Consider the following 19,534-nt stretch of genomic DNA (forward strand, 5'->3'; position numbering starts at 1 on the left):
ACTCTCTCAGCCTGTCTCCAGAGCAGAGGTGCTTCAGCCCTCTGAGCATCTTTGTGGCCTCCTCTGGACTCGCTCCAACAGCTCCATGTCCTTCTTCTGTTGGGGGCCCCAGAGCTGGACCTTTCTTGAGTTGTTTTCAGTTTTGGATCCCCTGCGTGACTGATGAGTTCCTCTGGGATAAGGGATGGGCTTTGCAAAGTGTGCTCTTTTGGGATGAAAGGAGCTATAGAAATGGAGGTTTTCTGATGTCCCACATGGAGAACTGCCGGTGGGATGTCTGCTTCTGGTGTGACCTACTGAGCTTGGAGAGGGATAAAAGTTAAAGCCTGACCTAACTGTGTTCTAGCTAACAAGGACCAGCTGGGTCACAGAAAAGGGGGTGGGGAGGGAAATATGGTGAAAAGCAGCTTGGCCTCACCAGGGAGATGTGTGGAGGATGAGAGGGAACATACAGGTCCTTGGGTGTGGAATCTGTGATGGGGAGTGTACACGGGGCACTTTGGGTGGTTAATTTGGGGAGAAGAGGAGCTTTGTGGGCTTTTTTTTTTCCCTCTCCAGTTGCTGTGGCTTCGAATGTTACAAAACCCCCAGGAAGTCATGTATTGAGATATTTCATAGTTGTCTTAAAGCCTTCTGTCCAGGAGTTGATGAAACTATAAGGATTTTACTTCAATGCTTGAAAATGAAAGTAGATTTCTAGCCCAAACTATAAAAAGTGGACTGGAAGGCTGCAAAAATCCTGATGTGCGGAAGTACGGACAGATTGGAATATAAGGAAATGTCAGTGCACAGTACTTGAGAACGTTAATTTATTAATTCATCTGTGTGTGTTAAATTGTAAAATCATCTGTCTCTTAAAAATGACTGCAGGAGGATACTGACAATTGTGCTAATTTGACATTAACAAAGTCTCCCTGGCAGCGACACAAGCAATAACATGATTATTCTTTAAGAAGTACGGCTGCATTGGTCCAGGGAAAGAAGATGACAGCTTCGTGTGTAAATTGATACAAAGATCTCTTCTTTTCTGTTTATTTACGTGCTCTCATTTTTCGTTGCAGGTGATCAGCTTTTTCAGCTCCCGATTAGAGCAGGCTGGAGCCGAGCTGTCAGTGGAGCGAGTTCTGGAAATCATCAAGCAAGGAGCTGTTGCTTTGCCTAAAGACAGGCTAAGAGTAAGTGCTCGAGACCTCGTCAATTAAAGTGTACTGTTCCAATCAATTACATACATACCCTTTATATCCGTAACACCAAAACATCATTTCTCCTATCAATAGCGGCTGATAAGGGATTATATTGTGGATTGCCGTATGTGTATGTTTTAATTTAAATTCCTGATTTGCGCTAAATCTTTGGGTGAGTTCTTGATTAGTTATTAAATTGAAGCGTGTGGAGGAATTAATGTTTGCTGTGGCTAAGGTTTTCTTCATTATATCTCAAAGATTCAGTCTCACCTCTCCATCCGTTGTTTAGTTAAGCTGTAACTAAACTTTGATTTTTTTTTTTTTCTTAATTAACTTATTCTTCTTTAGTGTTTTGTGCCTCCCTCTGGGTCTCTATAAAATGCTTAAAAGATAAATTTCTGGGGCTTTAGTTAAGAATTAACCAACCTACTGAAAAATCAATTCAAGACCTGTACGTCTGGTCAACACAATGATGAGCTTTGTGTGTAATCCTGAGCAGACCCCTCCATTCTCCTTTGAGAATCTCTCAAATCTCGCGGGAGATTTACCAACTTGGCAGGTTTTGTGAGGCTAAAATCCATTAATGGCTGCATGACATTTAAATACTGCAATGATGAAATCTGTGTAAGTAGGTAGGTAAATAAATGGGAGTTATGTGGGTTTTTTTAAACACACGATGAATTTTACTTCTCCATTATGCCAAGTGTATTTGAAAATATGGTTTTTTTCCCTACTCCATGATAAGAGAGCGAGAGCAGCATCTCAAAACCTGTTTCTTTTGTGGTAACTTTAGGAAAATATCATCTGATAAGACACACTGAGTACACCTGGCCATTGGCGACGGCTGGTAATTTACTTATATCTTGGTACTTTTAAAACACCCAGTGGGAATTGTCTAGCTGGCTGCATATACTAATGGCTTTCCTACAGTTCCCTGTGTCCCTGAGATGGTGTCACTCAGACCGAACTACTTTGGGAGAGAGCGATCTAGAGTCCTGAGCCACAGTACAGGAGTAGCCTCAGTAACACCAGAGGAGTTGTTGGATCCAAATCCAGCCCTTCAGGTTGTGCCCTTGCTACACTCTGATGCCGTGAAGACAGGGAAACACTGGACCTTTTGCTTTTTCTGTGACAGCTTATTCTTACAGGCAAATAATTAAAAGATCTTATGTCAAGAGGCTACAAGGATTCCTTCTTGACATAGAGCCATCCCTAAATAAATGCTGCTTTCAAAAAAAGGAAGGTTTTATCAGTTAGTGTGCCAGATTAACTTGCATGTTGGGCCACCATTTAAAGAAATGTTGTTTCTGGAGTGAAATCCCATCCAGTTTGAATTTTCTGCATTAATTATATACAGTATTTGAAATAATGTGTTTATATTGTCACTTAGATCAACATTTCTTGACAAGTGCCAGGCTCTGTAAGGCCTCACCAAGCAGTCAAGCACTTCCAATTTCAAGGATGCTTCTAGTGTGACTTGGAGCCGCTTCCCTTTCCTCCGAAGGACTTGAGTTTGGGAACAAGGTTACCAAGTGAACACATTGATCTGGCCTATAATTATTCTACACTGCCCACTTATACCTCCTGAGTTTTGTAATTTTTTTTTTTCAAAATCCTTTTGCTGAGCAGCAGTTTAGCCGGAGCAGGTTACTCGTGCATGGAGAAAAGTTGGTGACGCTGACTTTGGTATCTATAATGTCATGTGTGAATTTTTAAATGCAAATAACATCCTTTCTTTGCACAGACAGTAACGATGAGCAGCACGCAATTCCCTCCTGTAAAAATGACCTTGTGAGCCTTCGTGCCCTCTGTCCTTGTACCTCTCCCAGGAGTCTCGCAATTCCTCAGCTCTCTGAAGTTTTCAGGGGAAGCTATTCTAAAGCTCGACAAAATCACATTAAGATCAGACTAAAGATATAGTTACACAACAACTCTGGCAACTCTGGGGAATTTCAGCAGCTAAATAAAGGAGAAAGCTTTAATCCACGTCTTTAATGACACTCTCTGGGCATGTCTGGATGGGTGGGAGCAGCCCTACCCACAGTCGCTTTGCCTGCACAATAGGCTCTGCGAGCTGGAAGTTGTCCTGCTGCGTAGACCAACTAATATTGCCTGCTGAAAGGACATTTTTCTAACACAGGCTGGCTTGGGCACAGCCAATTCAGAGAAGTGGCTTCTGGATAGGAATTGGCTTATACCTGGCCAGCTTGACAATGTGTGGAGGAACTATGGGTCTGTTGCATCTGGGTTGACGTGACCTACACATAATTACAACGTGCAAAGCTGTGGAGTTTAATCCTGAGAATTTATAGATCAGCTTTGCAGTTGATTGCTAATTAATTTTCAAGCCATCCTTGGCTTTTGCCATAACATACTTGAAGTGCTCTAAAGTACAAGAGACCCTGCAGAGATATTGCTCCTGCCTCCTAGAAATTACCATCTTCAGCTGAAGCGCTCTGAGGGAGGTTGTTGAAACACAATGAGGAAAGATGAGGAGTGAGTAGCACTTTTACTCACTTGCTGTCCTGCAGCTCCAACAATGGTGGTTTTTTTCTTACGTATAAGTACCTAATGTATGCACAGATAAATACAGTGGATGTTTTCAAGTTGCTTATCTTGGCCTTTGTCGAGGAAGTGAGCATTCAAGAGGTGTTACGTGTATTCAGATCTTGAGTCTGTTGCTTAGACCATACAGTTCCAACGTGAATAAACGTCAACTAAAAATAACAGCACTTAAAGCCATGATCCTGATCTGCATAATGGTGCTTATCAGTTTTGTAGCACACCCTGGTATTCCTGCTCCCTTTCACCGTGGGAAGCAACGTGGGATGCAGACTGAGCACGTGTGTTAGCAGTAGGTCATATATGTATATATAAGTATGTATATGTGTGAGGAAAGATATCCTGCGTTTTCTTAGCAAATAATTGTTGGGAAATGGGAGATCTAACTCATATTTTCCTTCCAGTCCTGGAACAACCCAACTGCAGACAAACAATATAATTAACATTATTTTAAGCATATGCTTTTAGCCCGTGTACTGTGGAAGGCAGGGAAAGTCCAAGCTGAGTAATTAGCCTTTTAGAAGACTTCTGCATAAACAGAGAGATAAAGGGCAGGTGCTGAAATCAAGAGCTGGTTATTTCTCCTTCAGTCTGTGGGAGGAGATAAATGAAGTTAATATGCCCAGGATGGAGGCAGAAGCCACGTCGTGGAGATAGAGCTGTCTCCTTCGCAGACGAGCAGCCCACAATCCAGGCTCCCTGTTTTATTGCAGAAGCTTATTAAAGGCAATTTAGAGATCATAGTGATAGGTGAAAATTGGCCTCATTCTTTTCTTTATTTTTATTTTTTTAAAGTTCCCAGGCTGCCTTTCTTCCCTTTGCTGAACTATCTGTACTTTCAGGATTAGGAGCGTGAGAGAAGTGGGACTGTGTCTGGAGTCTGCGAGTTATCTCAGGATTTCAAGGGGAGTTAGCCAGCAGATAACCACTCTTTTACAATAAGTGGGAAAACTTGTTTTGAATGCCAGCTAGTGACTGGAAGCTGACATTTAGGTTCATGGAATGATCACACTTGGGAGGCCACATTTAATGCATTAGAAAAATTCCCATTAGCTAAGCTGCTTAAGGCAGACATTTCGTTTTCCTGACCATATTCTGAGCTGCTTTTATTTTTCTCCTATTCCTTTTCTCCCCGTGTCAATGAGTATTGTGTCATCAGTGTGCAGTCTGTCATACGTTCTTCATGTGCTCTGCAAACATGCCGTTACGCCATCAACTTGCACCTTTTTGCTGTGGTACAAAATTTAATATTTATTAAAGTGCATTCTAGTTCAGGCATTAAAATTTCACAGAATATGTAAAAGGAGCAGAGGTAAAAGCCTTTAGTCTCTTGACAGAACAAGCTTTGCTTTAGGTGTTAAAAGCACTTCTTATAGGTTTTCCCTTCTATTAACAATGTACTTCCAACTTCTTCAACTTCCGTATGTTACCTTGGAAAAAGCCTCGAATCATCAAGGCACCAGAGCATGGGGGAAAAGAGTAAATCATCATCAGAGCAATGGTAGCTGGGCCAGAGCAGCTTTGTGTCCCTGGCACATCACCCCGCTCCTGGGGAAGCAGCGCTGACACCAAAAGTTCAGCTACCAAAAATGTCATTAAAATAATGTGGTTGCTGACTGAGGTGGCAGTGAGTTCCATGGGGGACGTCAAGTGTACGTACTTTCAACTCTGGAAAGAAGGTATAGCCATAAAAGAAAGAGCATATGAAGTCCCCAGAACTGAGGGACTCTAAACAGTCTCGTGATTTGGCTACTGAGGTCTCTCTGGAACGGTTGCCCTGCTTCTGCAGATGTTCTTCCTAGGGAGGAGACATCATCTGTTCAACAGTCATTTGTACCATCACACCACGCAGAGGGGCAGGACATGGGCAGCACTCACAAAGCTGCCCAGATTGCAAAGGAAATCAGTAGTATTTTACATGTGTACATCCTACCTAACATGATGCTGATCCCAAGTCCATCCATTGCCCCATCTTCCATTACAGTTGCTCCTGATGATGTTTTTCTTTCCAGAATCCTGATGTCCTTAGTCCTCAGGAGTTGTTGTTTGGCTGCGGCAAGATGCTGGCTTCAGAATCCAGACCAGTGGTCTTTAATGATCTAAATTAAACCTCGGGGCAGATCTGTAATTCTTAAGCTATGTCCAGCATTCTTGCATTTGTTTTACTGCTGTAACAGTACTTCCCTACCATGGGTTTTAGGTAGAATACTCCACAAATTAACTCTGTGTGACACTGTAAAGAGGTAGGGGCAGAGGAGGTATGGAGACCAGCAACTCCTTCACAGAGCTTTAGGGCATCGCACTAAGCAAGAGAGACAGAAAACTTCCTTAAAAAAAGAAATTCATCAAATTCTTCCTGATATTTCTGTTTTTCTGGCTGAAGGGTCAAAGATCTCATTATAGTGGAAGCCGATTGTGTCTCATACATCCTTAGGTCTGACGCTAGGCAGGCATCTGTAATGCACACTTCCCTTTGCTGACCCTCAACTTGCTGTTAACCCTTAACCTGAAGAAGGTTGGATTAGTAAGAGAAGTGTAAGAAACTTTTAAACAAAGTGCTTTTGGGGCTTTTCCGAAACACCACACATATGCTAAGAATAATAATATTTATGGATTCTGTATTTCCTTCTGACAATTTATACCCTCAATTAAGATGTCAAACTTCCCTGCTTCCGTGAGCTGACCTGTAAGTGATGAACAATAATTCACGTTTCTTTTGAAGGCGTTCATTTTAGAGGTCAGATTCTCAGAGACCTCGGGTAAAGAAGAATATACTCCCAATCCCTTGAGAAATATGATTTCGGGTAATCAAAATTCCAGGAAAAAAATGATCTTGAAAGTTTTGATGGGCTTTGTGGTCAGAAAATAACTTATCATCATGAAGCTGTGAGCAGGCAGCTGAAGACATGTCTGCACTCAGCTGACTCTGGCTAATCTTAAAGTGGATTTATAAACCTGTCTGTCTGTCTGAACCAGGGCAAACCCTTATGCAGGTGCTTCTTCTATTAATGTAAGCCCAGCTACTTAAATTGTTGAGAATGAGTTGAAACTAAACTGAATGACACCACTTTATAAGAAGTATGTCCAAGCAGGAGTTTATATCATTTAAATCTATTTAATTAAATGGTGTGAACTTGTGTGTAGGCAAGATCTCAAGTATGTGAAAAATATTATGGAAAAACTGTAACTATTACAGTGCTTAAAGTTAGATACTTGCTGACATACTGCATCATATGGGAACTCTTGGCTGTGCATTTCAAAAATTTACAGAAAGAAAAATAATGCAGCAGTCAGGTGCTTAACTCCGTCACAGAATCACAGAATGGTTTGGGTTGGAGGGGACCTTGAAGATCATCCAGTCCCAACCCCCCTGCCATGGGCAGGGACACCTTCCACTAGACCAGGTTGCTCCAAGCCCCATCCAACCTGGCCTTGAACACTGCCAGGGAGGGGGCAGCCACAGCTTCTCTGGGCAACCTGGGCCAGTGTCTCACCACCCTCACAGCAAAGAATTTCTTCCCAATATCTCATCTAAATCTCCCCTCTTTCAGCTTAAAACCATTCCCCCTTGTCCTATCACTCCATGCCCTTGTAAAAAGTCCCTCTCCAACTTTCCTGTAGCCCCTTCAGGTACTGGAAGGTGCTAGAAGGTCTCCCCGGAGCCTTCTCTTCTCCAGGCTGAACAGCCCCAACTCTCTCAGCCTGTCTCCAGAGCAGAGGTGCTCCAGCCCTCTGAGCATCTTCGTGGCCTCTTCTGGACTCGCTCCAACAGCTCCACGTCCTTCTTATGTTGGGGGCCCCAGAGCTGGACGCAGCACTGCAGGGGGGGGTCTCAGGAGAGCGGAGCAGAGGGGCAGAATCCCCTCCCTCGCCCTGCTGGCCACGCTGCTGGGGATGCAGCCCAGGACACGGGTGGCTTTCTGGGCTGCAAGTGCAGGGAACCAGAACTTTGGGGCTGTCATTCAGAAATAAATGCCACTGTTGTTTTGAAACATTAATATGATAATCCACAGAAATGTGTCCTTAGTAGGAGGTAGACTTGAGTAGCTAGTTAGAATATATAACAGGGTAACAAAAAACTTTTGCTTATATGCCTGGTTACTTTTTTTTAACACTGAAGAAGCCAAGGGCCAAAGTAAATGAGCTTTAGCATCTGTGGTTTCAAAGTCTTTGAAATTTGGTGACTCCTTTTGTTCCCTGGTTAAAAGTGGATTTCAGCAGTCTTTAGAAAGACTTGTTTGTAGCTATGTATAATGCAAATACAGTTGATGAGTTGGATTAAATACCAACAACACTTCATTTTCAGAAGCATCCTTCATGTATGATAGAAGAAATCAGTTAACTTAGAAGCTTTAGGGAAAGTGAAATAAATTATAGTGCAGTCCTTTGAAATGTAGTTTGACTCGAAACTTGTAATCCATGGAAAGCCATGGAGCTTCATATTGCTGGACTCAAGACGTTTGAAATGTTGGCAGAGTCTGGTAGTGTTGGTGAGTCACTTATAAAGCATATTTATTTATTTTTTTAAAGTTTGCTTTAATATTTTTAAGTAAAAAAAAAAAAGCCCAACCAGAACTCTTCATAGTTACCATTCCAGTAAGTGTTTGCATGGATTTTGAATGTCATACATGTCAAGATTTGGTTTTCTTTGGTGTGGTGTAAGATGAGTCCTTCTGCACATAAGGTCTTAGTTACAGCTGAGTATATTATCTGTTTGAATATTGCCAGGTCTAACAGCGGTGGTGTGTACCGTGGCATTTGCAACCTCTGTTTGGCACTCCCAAAGAGGGTTCACTCACGCTGTAACCGATACCTTATTTATACATTACTCTCAAGGCTATTTGAAAAGGGGATGTGCTCTCCACCTCTCCCCAGGTGCCTTCTGTACGTGAAAATTATACAGTATCACATTTTTTACATTTTTTTTTTCTCATTATGGGGAAGGGACCCAAAAAAAATAACCCCCACCCCTCAAATGGCTCGAGGAAAGTTAATTTTTCAAATATGAATGCTCCTGAGAACCCAAACAAGTTGGATTTGCTCTTCCATAGCAGCTGTCAGTCAATTTTGGAATTAAAACCAGCTTTTTAACTTTAGTTTACTTCAGTGCTTATAAGTTCTTCCATGGGGGTGGAGAAAAATAAACAGTGACTTTTGGCATTGTTGACTAGAACAAGAAAAAAAAAACAACTAGCTATTTTATTTGCTTGTCTGCCTGGCACACAGTTAAAAACATATTAATGCCTTTCTGACACCTCCCTATTGAAGAGTAATGTAAACATCATTGCAGCATCAGCATAGCAAAATATGCATTAGCAAACTCTTGAATCTCTGATCTTTAAACCGTTTCTCATGTAATAGCAGTTTCTTACTGTAAAGGAGCCAAAATCTCTTTGAACAGAAAATAATAATCATGCTTTCAACTTGGAGAGAGCACTGTGTAAAGTTTTTCTTCACGGATCAAAAGTAAACTGAGAACTTCAACCTTGTTTTCTTCCTAGTCACTGAACCATTCATTGCTATATCCTATATTCCCAGAGATCTATGGGAAAAATCCTGCTCTCACTGGAGACCTTTGCTGTTGGCTTCAACAATCTTAAGGTTTTCAAGCCGTATCTTCATGCTTATGAGGTGCTACCAGGCATGATGTGAGAAGGACACTGGGCAGGTGCCCAGGACTTTGCATGTCCCATGGTGGGGAGTATGTGGCTCATACTGGCTGGTGTTAATTAAGAGGGAAGAGGGATTATGCTTCACTGTTCTCTGTCTCCTTCCTCCCTCCTTTCCCTGGCTGCTGTTTTGTAGGAGTCACGTTGATTGAGCGGTAGCTCAGAAATTGAGAAGATGTGTCCTGGCTTTGTCTCTCCTGTGCTGCTTTAAAGGACAGCATAGGACTGGTTTGTTCATTGCATCACTGTAGATGTAAGGAGACCAGCCCCATTGCCTAAATCTGCAGTAGTTCAAAGGGCTACCAAAGCTGTCCATGCCTCTGCAGGGCAGTCGTGCCCACGGTGGTAGGCAGTCCGGTAAGGATCTCATAGCATGAGATCTTTGTGTTTCTTGCTATGCTGTGTGTGAACAGAGCAGCAAAAATGAGTCTGTGATCTTCTGAGCTTCAACCAACTTGGTTGAAGTGGATTGAGAGAAGCAGCTGGAGGAGCAGAAGCGATGGAGGTAGAGCCCTGTTACGTGGTCAACAATCAGCTCGAAGGAGCTGGGAATGAGTCTTGCTCAACCCACACCAAATCCATTCAGCTTTTGCAAGCTCTTGGGTTGAAACAGGTGGTAAAATATACACTATTCAGTGAGTAATTTTTCTTTTACTGGTTATAATTGAAATAAGACACTGATGGCTAAACCCCTTCAATGTCATTTGACTGCTCATCTTAGAAGTAGTATATGATCCCCTCAGCCTCCTTTTCTCCACACTAAACACCCCCAGGTCCCTCAGCCGCTCCTCATCACACTTGTGCTCCAGACCCTTCACCACCTTCGTTGCCCTTCTCTGGACTCGCTCCAGCACCTCAAGGTCTTTCTTGGAGTGAGGGGCCCAAAACGGCACACAGGATTCGAGGTGCGGCCTCACCAGTGCCGTGTACAGGGGGACGATCCCTGCCCTAGTCCTGCTGGCCACACTAGTGCTGGTACAAGCCAGGATGCTGGTGGCCTTCTTGGCTGACTGGGCACACTGCCAGCTTATTGCTGTCTACAACTGCCTGAAAGGAGGTTATAGCGAGGAGGGTGTTAGTCTCTTCTCCCAGGTAACAAGCGATAGGACAAGAGGAAACAGCCTCAAGTTGTGCCAGGGGAGGTTTAAATTGGATATCAGGAAAAATTTCTTCACGGAAAGGGTTGTCAAGCACTGGCACAGGCTGCCCAGGGCAGTGGTGGAGTCCCCATCCCTGGAGGGATTTAAAAGCCATGTAGACGTGGTGCTGAGGGACACGGTTTAGTGGTGGGCTTGGCAGAGCTGGGTTAACGGTTGGACTCGATGATCTTAAAGGCCCTTTCCAACCAAAACGATTTTATGATTCTATTCTATGATTTGGGGTGTAAAGCATGCATTATATAACAGGAGTAAAGCCACAGAAGGAGCAGCGGGGATGGGACTCCTGAAGTTTGTTTGCTCTAAGTGTAGACCTTGGTGTGTCTGGAGTCATGCTCTGGTATTCCTCCAAGGCTATGTATCTTGTTTGCAGACCTGGGTAGAGAGTTAACCTAGAGAGAACTGTCTTTTTTGATATTATTAGCTTGCGTTTGTCACAGTCTTGAGCAGAATGCATCAAAGATGCCAGCAAAGCAATGAGTAGTTGTGTTGTGGTAAAGGGCAAAGGGCAGACTGAGTCGAGGGAGCAGCATTTTCCTTGGGAGCAAGAAAGAATTTATCCTAGGCTTTCCAGAGAACGGGAAGACGCAACAAAACTGAATTCAGACACTTTGGTTGAGAACAAGCATAATATTTCTTTAGCTTCCTCAGCTTCCTTTTTAGATGTTATTTTTTTTTCAGTGAAATGATGTTGTGCTTCCCAGTAAACTCTAGAACCAGCAGTACTTTCTCCCTGTCCCTGTGACATCTGGTTGTGCTGGGGTAGCTAATCAATTGCAGACGTCGTTGCTATTATAAGCCTGCAAGCCACTTGAAAAGTTACCCAGGATTTTGGTAATGAAGGGCCTGGAGTTATTATTTCAGCTATTTTTTTCTCCTTTTATCTTCCCTTCAGGGGTCATCAGACTGGCAATATTATTTTGTTGTTGTTGTTTACAAGCTCAAACTTTAGACTTTTAAAAGTCCGAATCTGTGTGTGTCAAGCTACTTGAATTTCCTGCAAGTACGTTGGAGCTGCGAATCAATTTGTAATAATATAAAAGTGAACAAACATTCAGGTTAAGTCTGTGTGAGAAGATGGTATTTAAATAGATCAGAAGCTCACAGCTGAGCTTGTATCGAGGCACGTTTGTCATTTTGCAATTAGAGCTGATATTTACTGTAAGACTCTCAATCACATTTATGAGGATAGCTTTCCAAAAAAAATCAATGTATGGTTTAAAACTGAGAATAGGTTAAAACTGAGAACAGTTTAAAACGTTCAGCTTTCCACGTGACGCAGCCTATAGCTCCTATTGAAAGTCCATCCTTCGCAGTCTCCCTAATGCCAAAATCTACCCAATAATGAATGATTTTTCTTTCTGTATTTGGCTTTTTCTTGTTGGAAGGGCGTCGGGGAGCAGGTTCTGGTTTATTTTCGCAGGGGATCCCGCCCGTTGATGAAGCGCTATCGCGTTGCGCCGCAGCTCCGGCTCGAGACGGAGTCTGGCAGCGCCGACGTTGGGATGGTGCCGTTTGGCTTGGGCGGCGATAAGCGAAAGAGACAGTCTGGCTCCTTCCAGGAGCCTCTCGGTCATGTCTGAGCTCTCGGCAGTTCCCAAAGCCTCTGGCTGACTTTCCCCTGCGGACCGTTCATTTATCAGGAAATGAAATTGGTTACAGGATCTCACACGTTGCCAAACCTCACTGACGAAATCGGGTGCGTTCCTGCTTTCAGAAGAAGGAAGAACGCATTAACCCTTCGTGCTTGGTGCTTGCTTTTAGTGCTTGTGCTGAAATAAAAAGCCAGGTTCCTTCTAATTTATAAACTTTTCTAGAAATGGCTGACATACATTAACCCTATATGAATCTACTCCCAATGCAGCCAACTTGATAATTTTTGCCTGTTACATTCATTCCTCTGCGTCACAGTTGCAACTGTCTTTATAAATATTCTTTTAGGCCAGTTGGAATTATTTTAATGGGAGATTTACCAGCTGAATTCAGTGCCTTCTTGCTTGGAACAGTCAGAAGAGGGAAAAATAAGATTTATTACAAATACAGACAATGCTTTGTTGTTTACAGGGAGGCTTTAAGGCAGGTTATAAAATTTATAGAACCTTAACCAGAATTGTATAGAAATACATTTCTAATTATGCAGATGGGCTGACAACAAAAAAAAACCCAAATGCAAACAGGGTGCAGTTGCTTCTGAAGGTATTGCTGTGTTTGCACGTAGTTAGGAGCCCAGTTGTTCACAGCAACACAGCCATCAGTTTCTGTAGATGTTCTTTGGATGTCGTTATTGTTTGTTACATATCAAAAAATCAAATGCACTTTTAAAAGTCCAAAAAAAATGAGCGATAGCGTTCAAAGGCATGTTTTTCTGAGACTCACCAAACTTCAGGCTGCTCTGAAGTTCACAGGGTCGCGCTGGTTGGCAATCACTTCTACATGAGCAAATTCTCAGCGGGGCAGATTGCAGTGAGAAATAAGAGCCATTTTATTGGTATTAATTTATTTATATTGATAGGTCCTCCTAGTGATTTTGCATTCATCCAGTGGTCAACATCTGTCTCTTACGACCCTATAGTTTTTGTCCCTAAGCAGCTGAGCTAACTGCTGTCGTTCTCCTGTTGCAATACTCTGTGTGTGTGTTTCAGAAGGGATGGAGAAATGACCACGAGCAAGTTGTCCGCTGACGGGTGCACTTGGCCATTTCTATATCACTTGAATCGTTTCGGTTTGTGCAACGATGCATTGCAGCGGGAGCGTTTCTATTGGAACATGTCAATGTGTTTTAATGCAATCAATAGTTGTAACCTCCTGTGGATGAAATGAAGAAGCCCAGAGGTAAAGCGCAGTGCACATGTGGTAATTATGATGTCTGGAAGCGGTTGCTGCATTAATTGGTAGCAGTAGCAAGTAATACAGCCTCACTTAATTCCATTGCTGCTTATATGAAGATCCTGTAAACAGAATTTTTGCACTCTATTATATCAGAGCTCTTCCTCCTTTTTATTAAGAATACAGAATTTTTTATTTATATTAAGAATATAGAATATGTGTTAAACCTGTGCCGTTTAGCAACTTTATCGGCAACATGGACAGTGGGATTGAGTGCGCCCTCAGCAAGTTTGGGGATGAAACCCAGCTGTGTGGTGTGGTGACACGCTGGAGGGCAGGGATGGCATCCAGAGGGACCTGGACAGGCTGGAGAGCTGGGCCTGTGTGAACCACATGGAGTTCAACAAGGCCAAGTGCAAGGTCCTGCACGTGGGTCGGGGCAATCCCAAGCACAAATTGAGGCTGGGCGGAGAATGGATTGAGAGCAACCCTGAGGAGAAGGACTTGGGGGTGATGGGTGACGAGAAGCTCACCATGAGCCGGCAACGTGCGCTTGCAGCCCAGAAAGCCAACCGTGTCCTGGGCTGCATCCCCAGCAGTGTGGCCAGCAGGGCGAGGGAGGGGATTCTGCCCCTCTGCTCCGCTCTCGGGAGACCCCCCCTGCAGTGCTGCATCCAGCTCTGGGGCCCCAACAGAAGAAGGACACGGAGCTGTTGGAGCGAGTCCAGAGGAGGCCACGGAGATGCTCAGAGGGCTGGAGCACCTCTGCTCTGGAGACAGGCTGAGAGAGCTGGGGCTGTTCAGCCTGGAGAAGAGAAGGCTCTGGGGAGACCTTCTAGCACCTTCCAGTACCTGAAGGGGCTACAGGAAAGCGGGAGAGGGACTTTTTACAAGGGCATGGAGTGACAGGACGAGGGGGAATGGTTTTAAACTGAAAGAGGGGAGATTGAGATGAGATCTGAGGAAGAAATTCTTTGCTGTGAGGGTGGTGAGACACTGGCCCAGGTTGCCCAGAGAAGCTGTGGCTGCCCCCTCCCTGACAGTGTTCAAGGCCAGGTTGGATGGAGCTTGGAGCAACCTGGTCTAGTCGAAGGTGTCCCTGCCCATGGCAGGGGGGTTGGAAGTAGATGATCTTTAAGGTCCCTTCTAACCCAAACCATTCCATGATTCTATGAATATTTGTATATCTCACTGGAATCCAGAGAAGCAAAATTTCATCCAGCAATGAAGGAATGCAGGAAGAGCTGAGTATTGCACAACAAGGCAAGGTAGCTTGGGAGGGTGGTGCTTTGAGTGACTTGAGTAACAGTGATTCTCCAGTTCAGGAATGAGGTGCATTGGCCAAGATGAAGACGAAGGGTGGGCTAGCACAGGACACTCCTATTCCCAAGCTGTTGTCTACATGGAGACTAATATTTACATGGAGGCTTAATGTCTGTCCCCTCCACCCCTGAAAACTCTTCCAGTTACCTTCTGGAAGCTGCATTCTGCATTCAGTCACTTCATTCCAAGGGTAATTGCTTTCTTCACAAAGCTGAACAATTATACCGGAATGAAATCACCTTATTCTGGAGTGACCCGAGCTGTTTCAGAAATTATTCAATAATAGTGTTATGCAGGTCAGCTTTCCACAGGAGTCTGGACAGTGTTTTGGTTAACCAAAACCAGTTTTGAGAATGAACTGAAATGTTCAGATGAGAAAGGCCTCTCTCCCCAGACAGGAGAAATGTACTATGTAATAATAATGATTTAATTGTATAAATGCAATTGTAATAATATAAATTGTTAGTGATTCTGAGACTAATTCCAAGAAGGCCACCAGCATCCTGGCTTGTACCAGCACTAGTGTGGCCAGCAGGACTAGGGCAGGGATCGTCCCCCTGTACTGGGCACTGGTGAGGCCGCACCTCGAATCCTGTGTTCAGTTTTGGGCCCCTCACTACAAGAAAGACCTTGAGGTGCTGAAGCGAGTCCAGAGAAGGGCAAGGAAGGTGGTGAAGGGTCTGGAGCACAAGTGTGATGAGGAGCGACTGAGGGAGCTGGGGGTGTTTAGTGTGGAGAAAAGGAGGCTGAGGGGGGACCTTCTCGCTCTCTACAACTGCCTGAAAGGAGGGTGTAGCGAGGTGGGGGTCGGTCTCTTCTCCCAGGCAACAAGCAATAGGATGAGAGGAAACAGCCTCAAGTTGTGCCCCGGGAGGTTTAGATTGGAGATCAGGGTCAATTTCTTCACGGAAAGGGTTGTCAAGCATTGGAACAGGCTGCCCAGAGCAGTGGTGGAGTCCCCATCCCTGGAGGGATTTAAAAGCCATGTAGATGTGGTGCTGAGGGACATGGGTTAGTGGTGGGCTTGGCAGTGCTGGGTTAGTGGTTGGACTTGATGATCTTAAAGGCCCTTTCCAACCCAAACGATTCTATAATTCTATAAGAAAAATGTAACAGGGCAAATAAACCCTCCTAGGAGCAGGGTGATCAGCAGTGCAAGAGTTTTGCTGGTCCGCAGTGTGTTTCTCCTGCGGTTGTCTTCACTTTGCTGTCACCTGGGCTTAGTCCTTCCAGTGCTACACAGAACCATAACTGCAGCTACAGCCCCGTACCCAGCCGAGCTGATTAATGTCTCAGCCTTGCCTGTGGCAGCTTGTGGATGGTAATTAACTGCTTCCCATTAAGGCAACAGATGAGAATTCATGTAGTTACATGCAGAGGCTTTAGAAGATGGAATAGTGTCCTGTAACAGCAGTTATTAAAGTTTTTTTTTTCTTTCTGACCCAGGATTAGGCCATCAGGAAACTATTGATGTTGTAAAGTTAAGAATTTCTTTGAACTTGAACAGGAGCAGAGCTGGTGTCTGGGCAGAACCGGGGAAAGTGGAGGGTTGGTTATCAGGCTTCTCAAATGCATCATGTGGCCAGGTAATAATAAAGTGGTTTATTTTATTCATGTTTGTGATTAAAGTTCATAACAAAAAAAAAAAAAGGGGTGAAAGAGCTGTTTGACAAGTAGCCTGGGAAAGAGCAGCACTGATAGGAGCGTGGAATTAGCTGTTCAGCGTTTGCTAAGGGTTTAGACAGCATCCTTTCACCCCGGTGGTGAAAACTAGGAAGGGAGTATGAAGGAAAGTATAACAAACGATGATGAACAGGCAGCAGTGGTACTCTTGCAGAGGCTGGTTACCTCTTAACTAATAGTTAATTATTTGCCTTTTCTCCTGAAACAGTGCAACAAATACAAAATTGGTGTTGTATGAAAATATCCAGGCATCTAAATATGAATCTTAGGAAATAAATATGTAATTCTTTATGCGTCCTGTAGGGAGCAGAAAAATATTTCTGTAATGGACACAAGGGAAGTCCGTTGCAACGATCTTCTCCTTCCTTAAATCAGAAGAGTCTGGTTGTGCTCTACCGGTGGCATAGTCAGCATGAGAGGGACCCTTCAGCATCTTCATTTGATGTCTAGTGAAAGATGTTCCACCCAGTTCTTACCCAGAAGGAGACTGTTTTGCAGTGATGAACGGGAACCACCGCTGTTAGGAATATTGTTTTGGAGGAGACGAAAGTGGTAAGTGGTGGCATTTTCCTACTGTCACCCAGGATGAAGGGGGCCTACAGGAAAGCTGGAGAGGGACTTTTTACAAGGGCATGGAGTGATAGGATGAGGGGGAACGGTTTTAAACTGAAAGAGGGGAGATTTAGATGAGATATTAGGAAAAAATTCTTTGCTGTGAGGGTGGTGAGACACTGGCCCAGGTTGCCCAGAGGAGCTGTGGATGCCCCCTCCCTGGCAGTGTTCAAGGCCAGGTTGGATGGGGCTTGGAGCAACCTGGTCTAGGGGGGTTGGAAGTAGATGATCTCTAAGGTCCCTTCCAACCCAAACCATTCTATGATTCTGTGTTTTCCTTCCTGCTGCTCTCCAGGTGGCAAAGCATCCTTGCACAAGGCATTGACGAGGGTGATAAATGCGGGGCCTGATGTTAGGTTCTCTGCAAACTTTGTGGAGGGGAAGGGTCAGGAGATGACATGCAAACTCCAGTCACTAAAAGGAGCATAGATTGCCAAAAGAGATCAATCAAATATTTCTTTATGCACAACTGAAGTCTGGCCTTGACCTTTCATTGCACTGTGAAATACCCAACGAAGTTGGAAGTGAGTGTAGCAACAGAATGTGATTTTTCCATGGGAGCTCTTGAGACGCTGCATTGCCTGTCAGTGCATCTACTTTGATTTAGCTGTGCGATTTAAAAATAAAGAAATATTCCCTAAATTTAAGTTTCCAGTGGCACATATACAGATAGGGTCATTCTCTTGCTTTATAGGAAGGAAGGGCACGTATAGAGACTTTGAGTAGAAGAATTGGCACTTCACAAGGATTGTAACATGAAATAATCTTTCTGTGTATCTGGTTGGTTGTCTCCAGCTACTTTAAATTGGTTGACTTCATTGGTTTAAGGAAGGTACTACAAGAAAGAAAGATAAAATGTCAAGGCAGAAAGAAAGCACTGAAGAAGGGAAAGGCTGGGAAAGCAGGGTGAGACTTTCCAAGTCGCTCCCCATAGTAACAGATCTCCGACACTGCTAAACAACGTTTTGCGTGTGTACGCTTCTCCAAGCTACTTCCACTCCCTCACCGCTCGCCTGCCGCGTTGGTTTGAACTCTGTTAACCCTCAAGGATGATCCTGGTTTTTGAAAGAGAGCAGAGGAGCTTCCCTGCTCAGAGCTGCGGAGCTTTGCTGGCTTCGCAGCAGCTTGGCAGCAGCCCAGCACTCGTGAGCAGCTCGTAACTCCCTGTCCAGTACGGGAGGGCTCTGAGCCAGAGCCCGTCCCCTGTTAACTTTGGAACTCTACATTTGCACAGGCTAAATAACATTTCCCAAGTTGCCCTCCTCCATACCTTAGAAAGCCATCCTATGCTTTTATTACATTTTTTCGCTGTGACTAAATCTGCTCCGCATGTGTTGTGCAGCCTTCCCTTACTCAGTTGCATATGTTGTGAGGCTAACGAAGAGGCCAGTGCCAAATGCACTGCATGTGCGTGACGTGTTGTTTTCAAATATCTTGCAACTTTGGTCAAAGCAACGTAAAATTACACTGATATGCTCTGACGTGTTTTCTTTCCTCCTCGGTTGAGAGCTATTTCCAACCCATTTTTTCTCCTGCAAACCTTTAGTATAGGTGGAGTAGTTGAAAAGGAAAAAAAAGTTGAATTTAAAATGAATGTGGCAAAGGCCAACAATTTTATCCCAGAAGGTGCAAGATTTGGTGAGTTATGAACAACTGAATACAAGATAGAGGGAGGAAAAAATCATGTCACCAACTTCCAATTATGCCGGTCGAATTGCTCTTCCACTTTTAAGGTTGAGCTGTCTTTTCTGAATTAGTCTTTTAAATTAAGTTTCCATAATATGTGGCAGATTGAGAAAAACAGTCCTCAGAAGATTTCTGCCCTGGTTGACAGATTAACTAGATAATGGAGTATAATCTTTTCCATTTTCATGATTTGACACATTTTCACTTCTGTGTGTACGGTTAAATCAAGGAATCAAAATAAATTTGAGTACAGGATATAAATCCCAGCCAAAATTACAGCTTTCATTGCAGTGCTGGGTTAAATGTAAACAGCATGAACGTTCTAGATATCTTTTAATTAAATGCATAAATTAGAGAAATGTCTTAAATGTTTACAGCAACTACACCAAGAAGTGAGAATGAGGAAGAAATGTACTTTGGCTGACGGATGCCTCAACTGCATTCCCGTCCTGAGCTGAATTTTGTCACAGCCTTTGGTGCAAGCTGCAACGCTTCGCTCCGGTTGATTTACAGGCTGTTTGTTCCTGCTTAGCATGATTAGTGATGTCGGTGGCTTTTTCCTGGCCAAGCAGGGCTTTTCTCACGTATATCAGCATCGCTGCTGAGGACTGCGCTGTTAGGATTTAGAGGGCAGCTGGTTTGGGTCACCATGCCTTTCCTGTAGCTGTATTTTTATGCAGCTGATGGTTGCATTGAATCTTGAATCCATGTGGATTTAGGCTGGGTTTATGGTTCCTAAGATTGTAACACTCAACCCACAACCTGTTGAGCTTTCAAACAAGGAGTGATTTTTCTTTACCACGTTCTTATGTTGACTCCTTACCCTAACATA

General features: G+C 43.9%; 1 protein-coding gene across 4 annotated transcripts in view; it reads left to right on the plus strand.

Moving 5' to 3' along the window:
- Positions 1 to 19,534, plus strand: part of DYM (dymeclin) — a 254,432-nt gene that overhangs the window by 217,338 nt on the left and 17,560 nt on the right. For all 4 annotated transcript variants that reach the window (XM_068422796.1, XM_068422795.1, XM_068422798.1 and 1 more), the window contains one exon: positions 1,062 to 1,175. In XM_068422796.1, coding sequence (XP_068278897.1) covers positions 1,062 to 1,175 — 114 coding nt within the window. The remainder of the gene's footprint in view (positions 1 to 1,061; positions 1,176 to 19,534) is intronic.

This window comes from Nyctibius grandis, chromosome Z, assembly GCF_013368605.1.
Source record: "Nyctibius grandis isolate bNycGra1 chromosome Z, bNycGra1.pri, whole genome shotgun sequence".
Classification (NCBI taxonomy): Eukaryota; Metazoa; Chordata; class Aves; order Nyctibiiformes; family Nyctibiidae; genus Nyctibius; species Nyctibius grandis.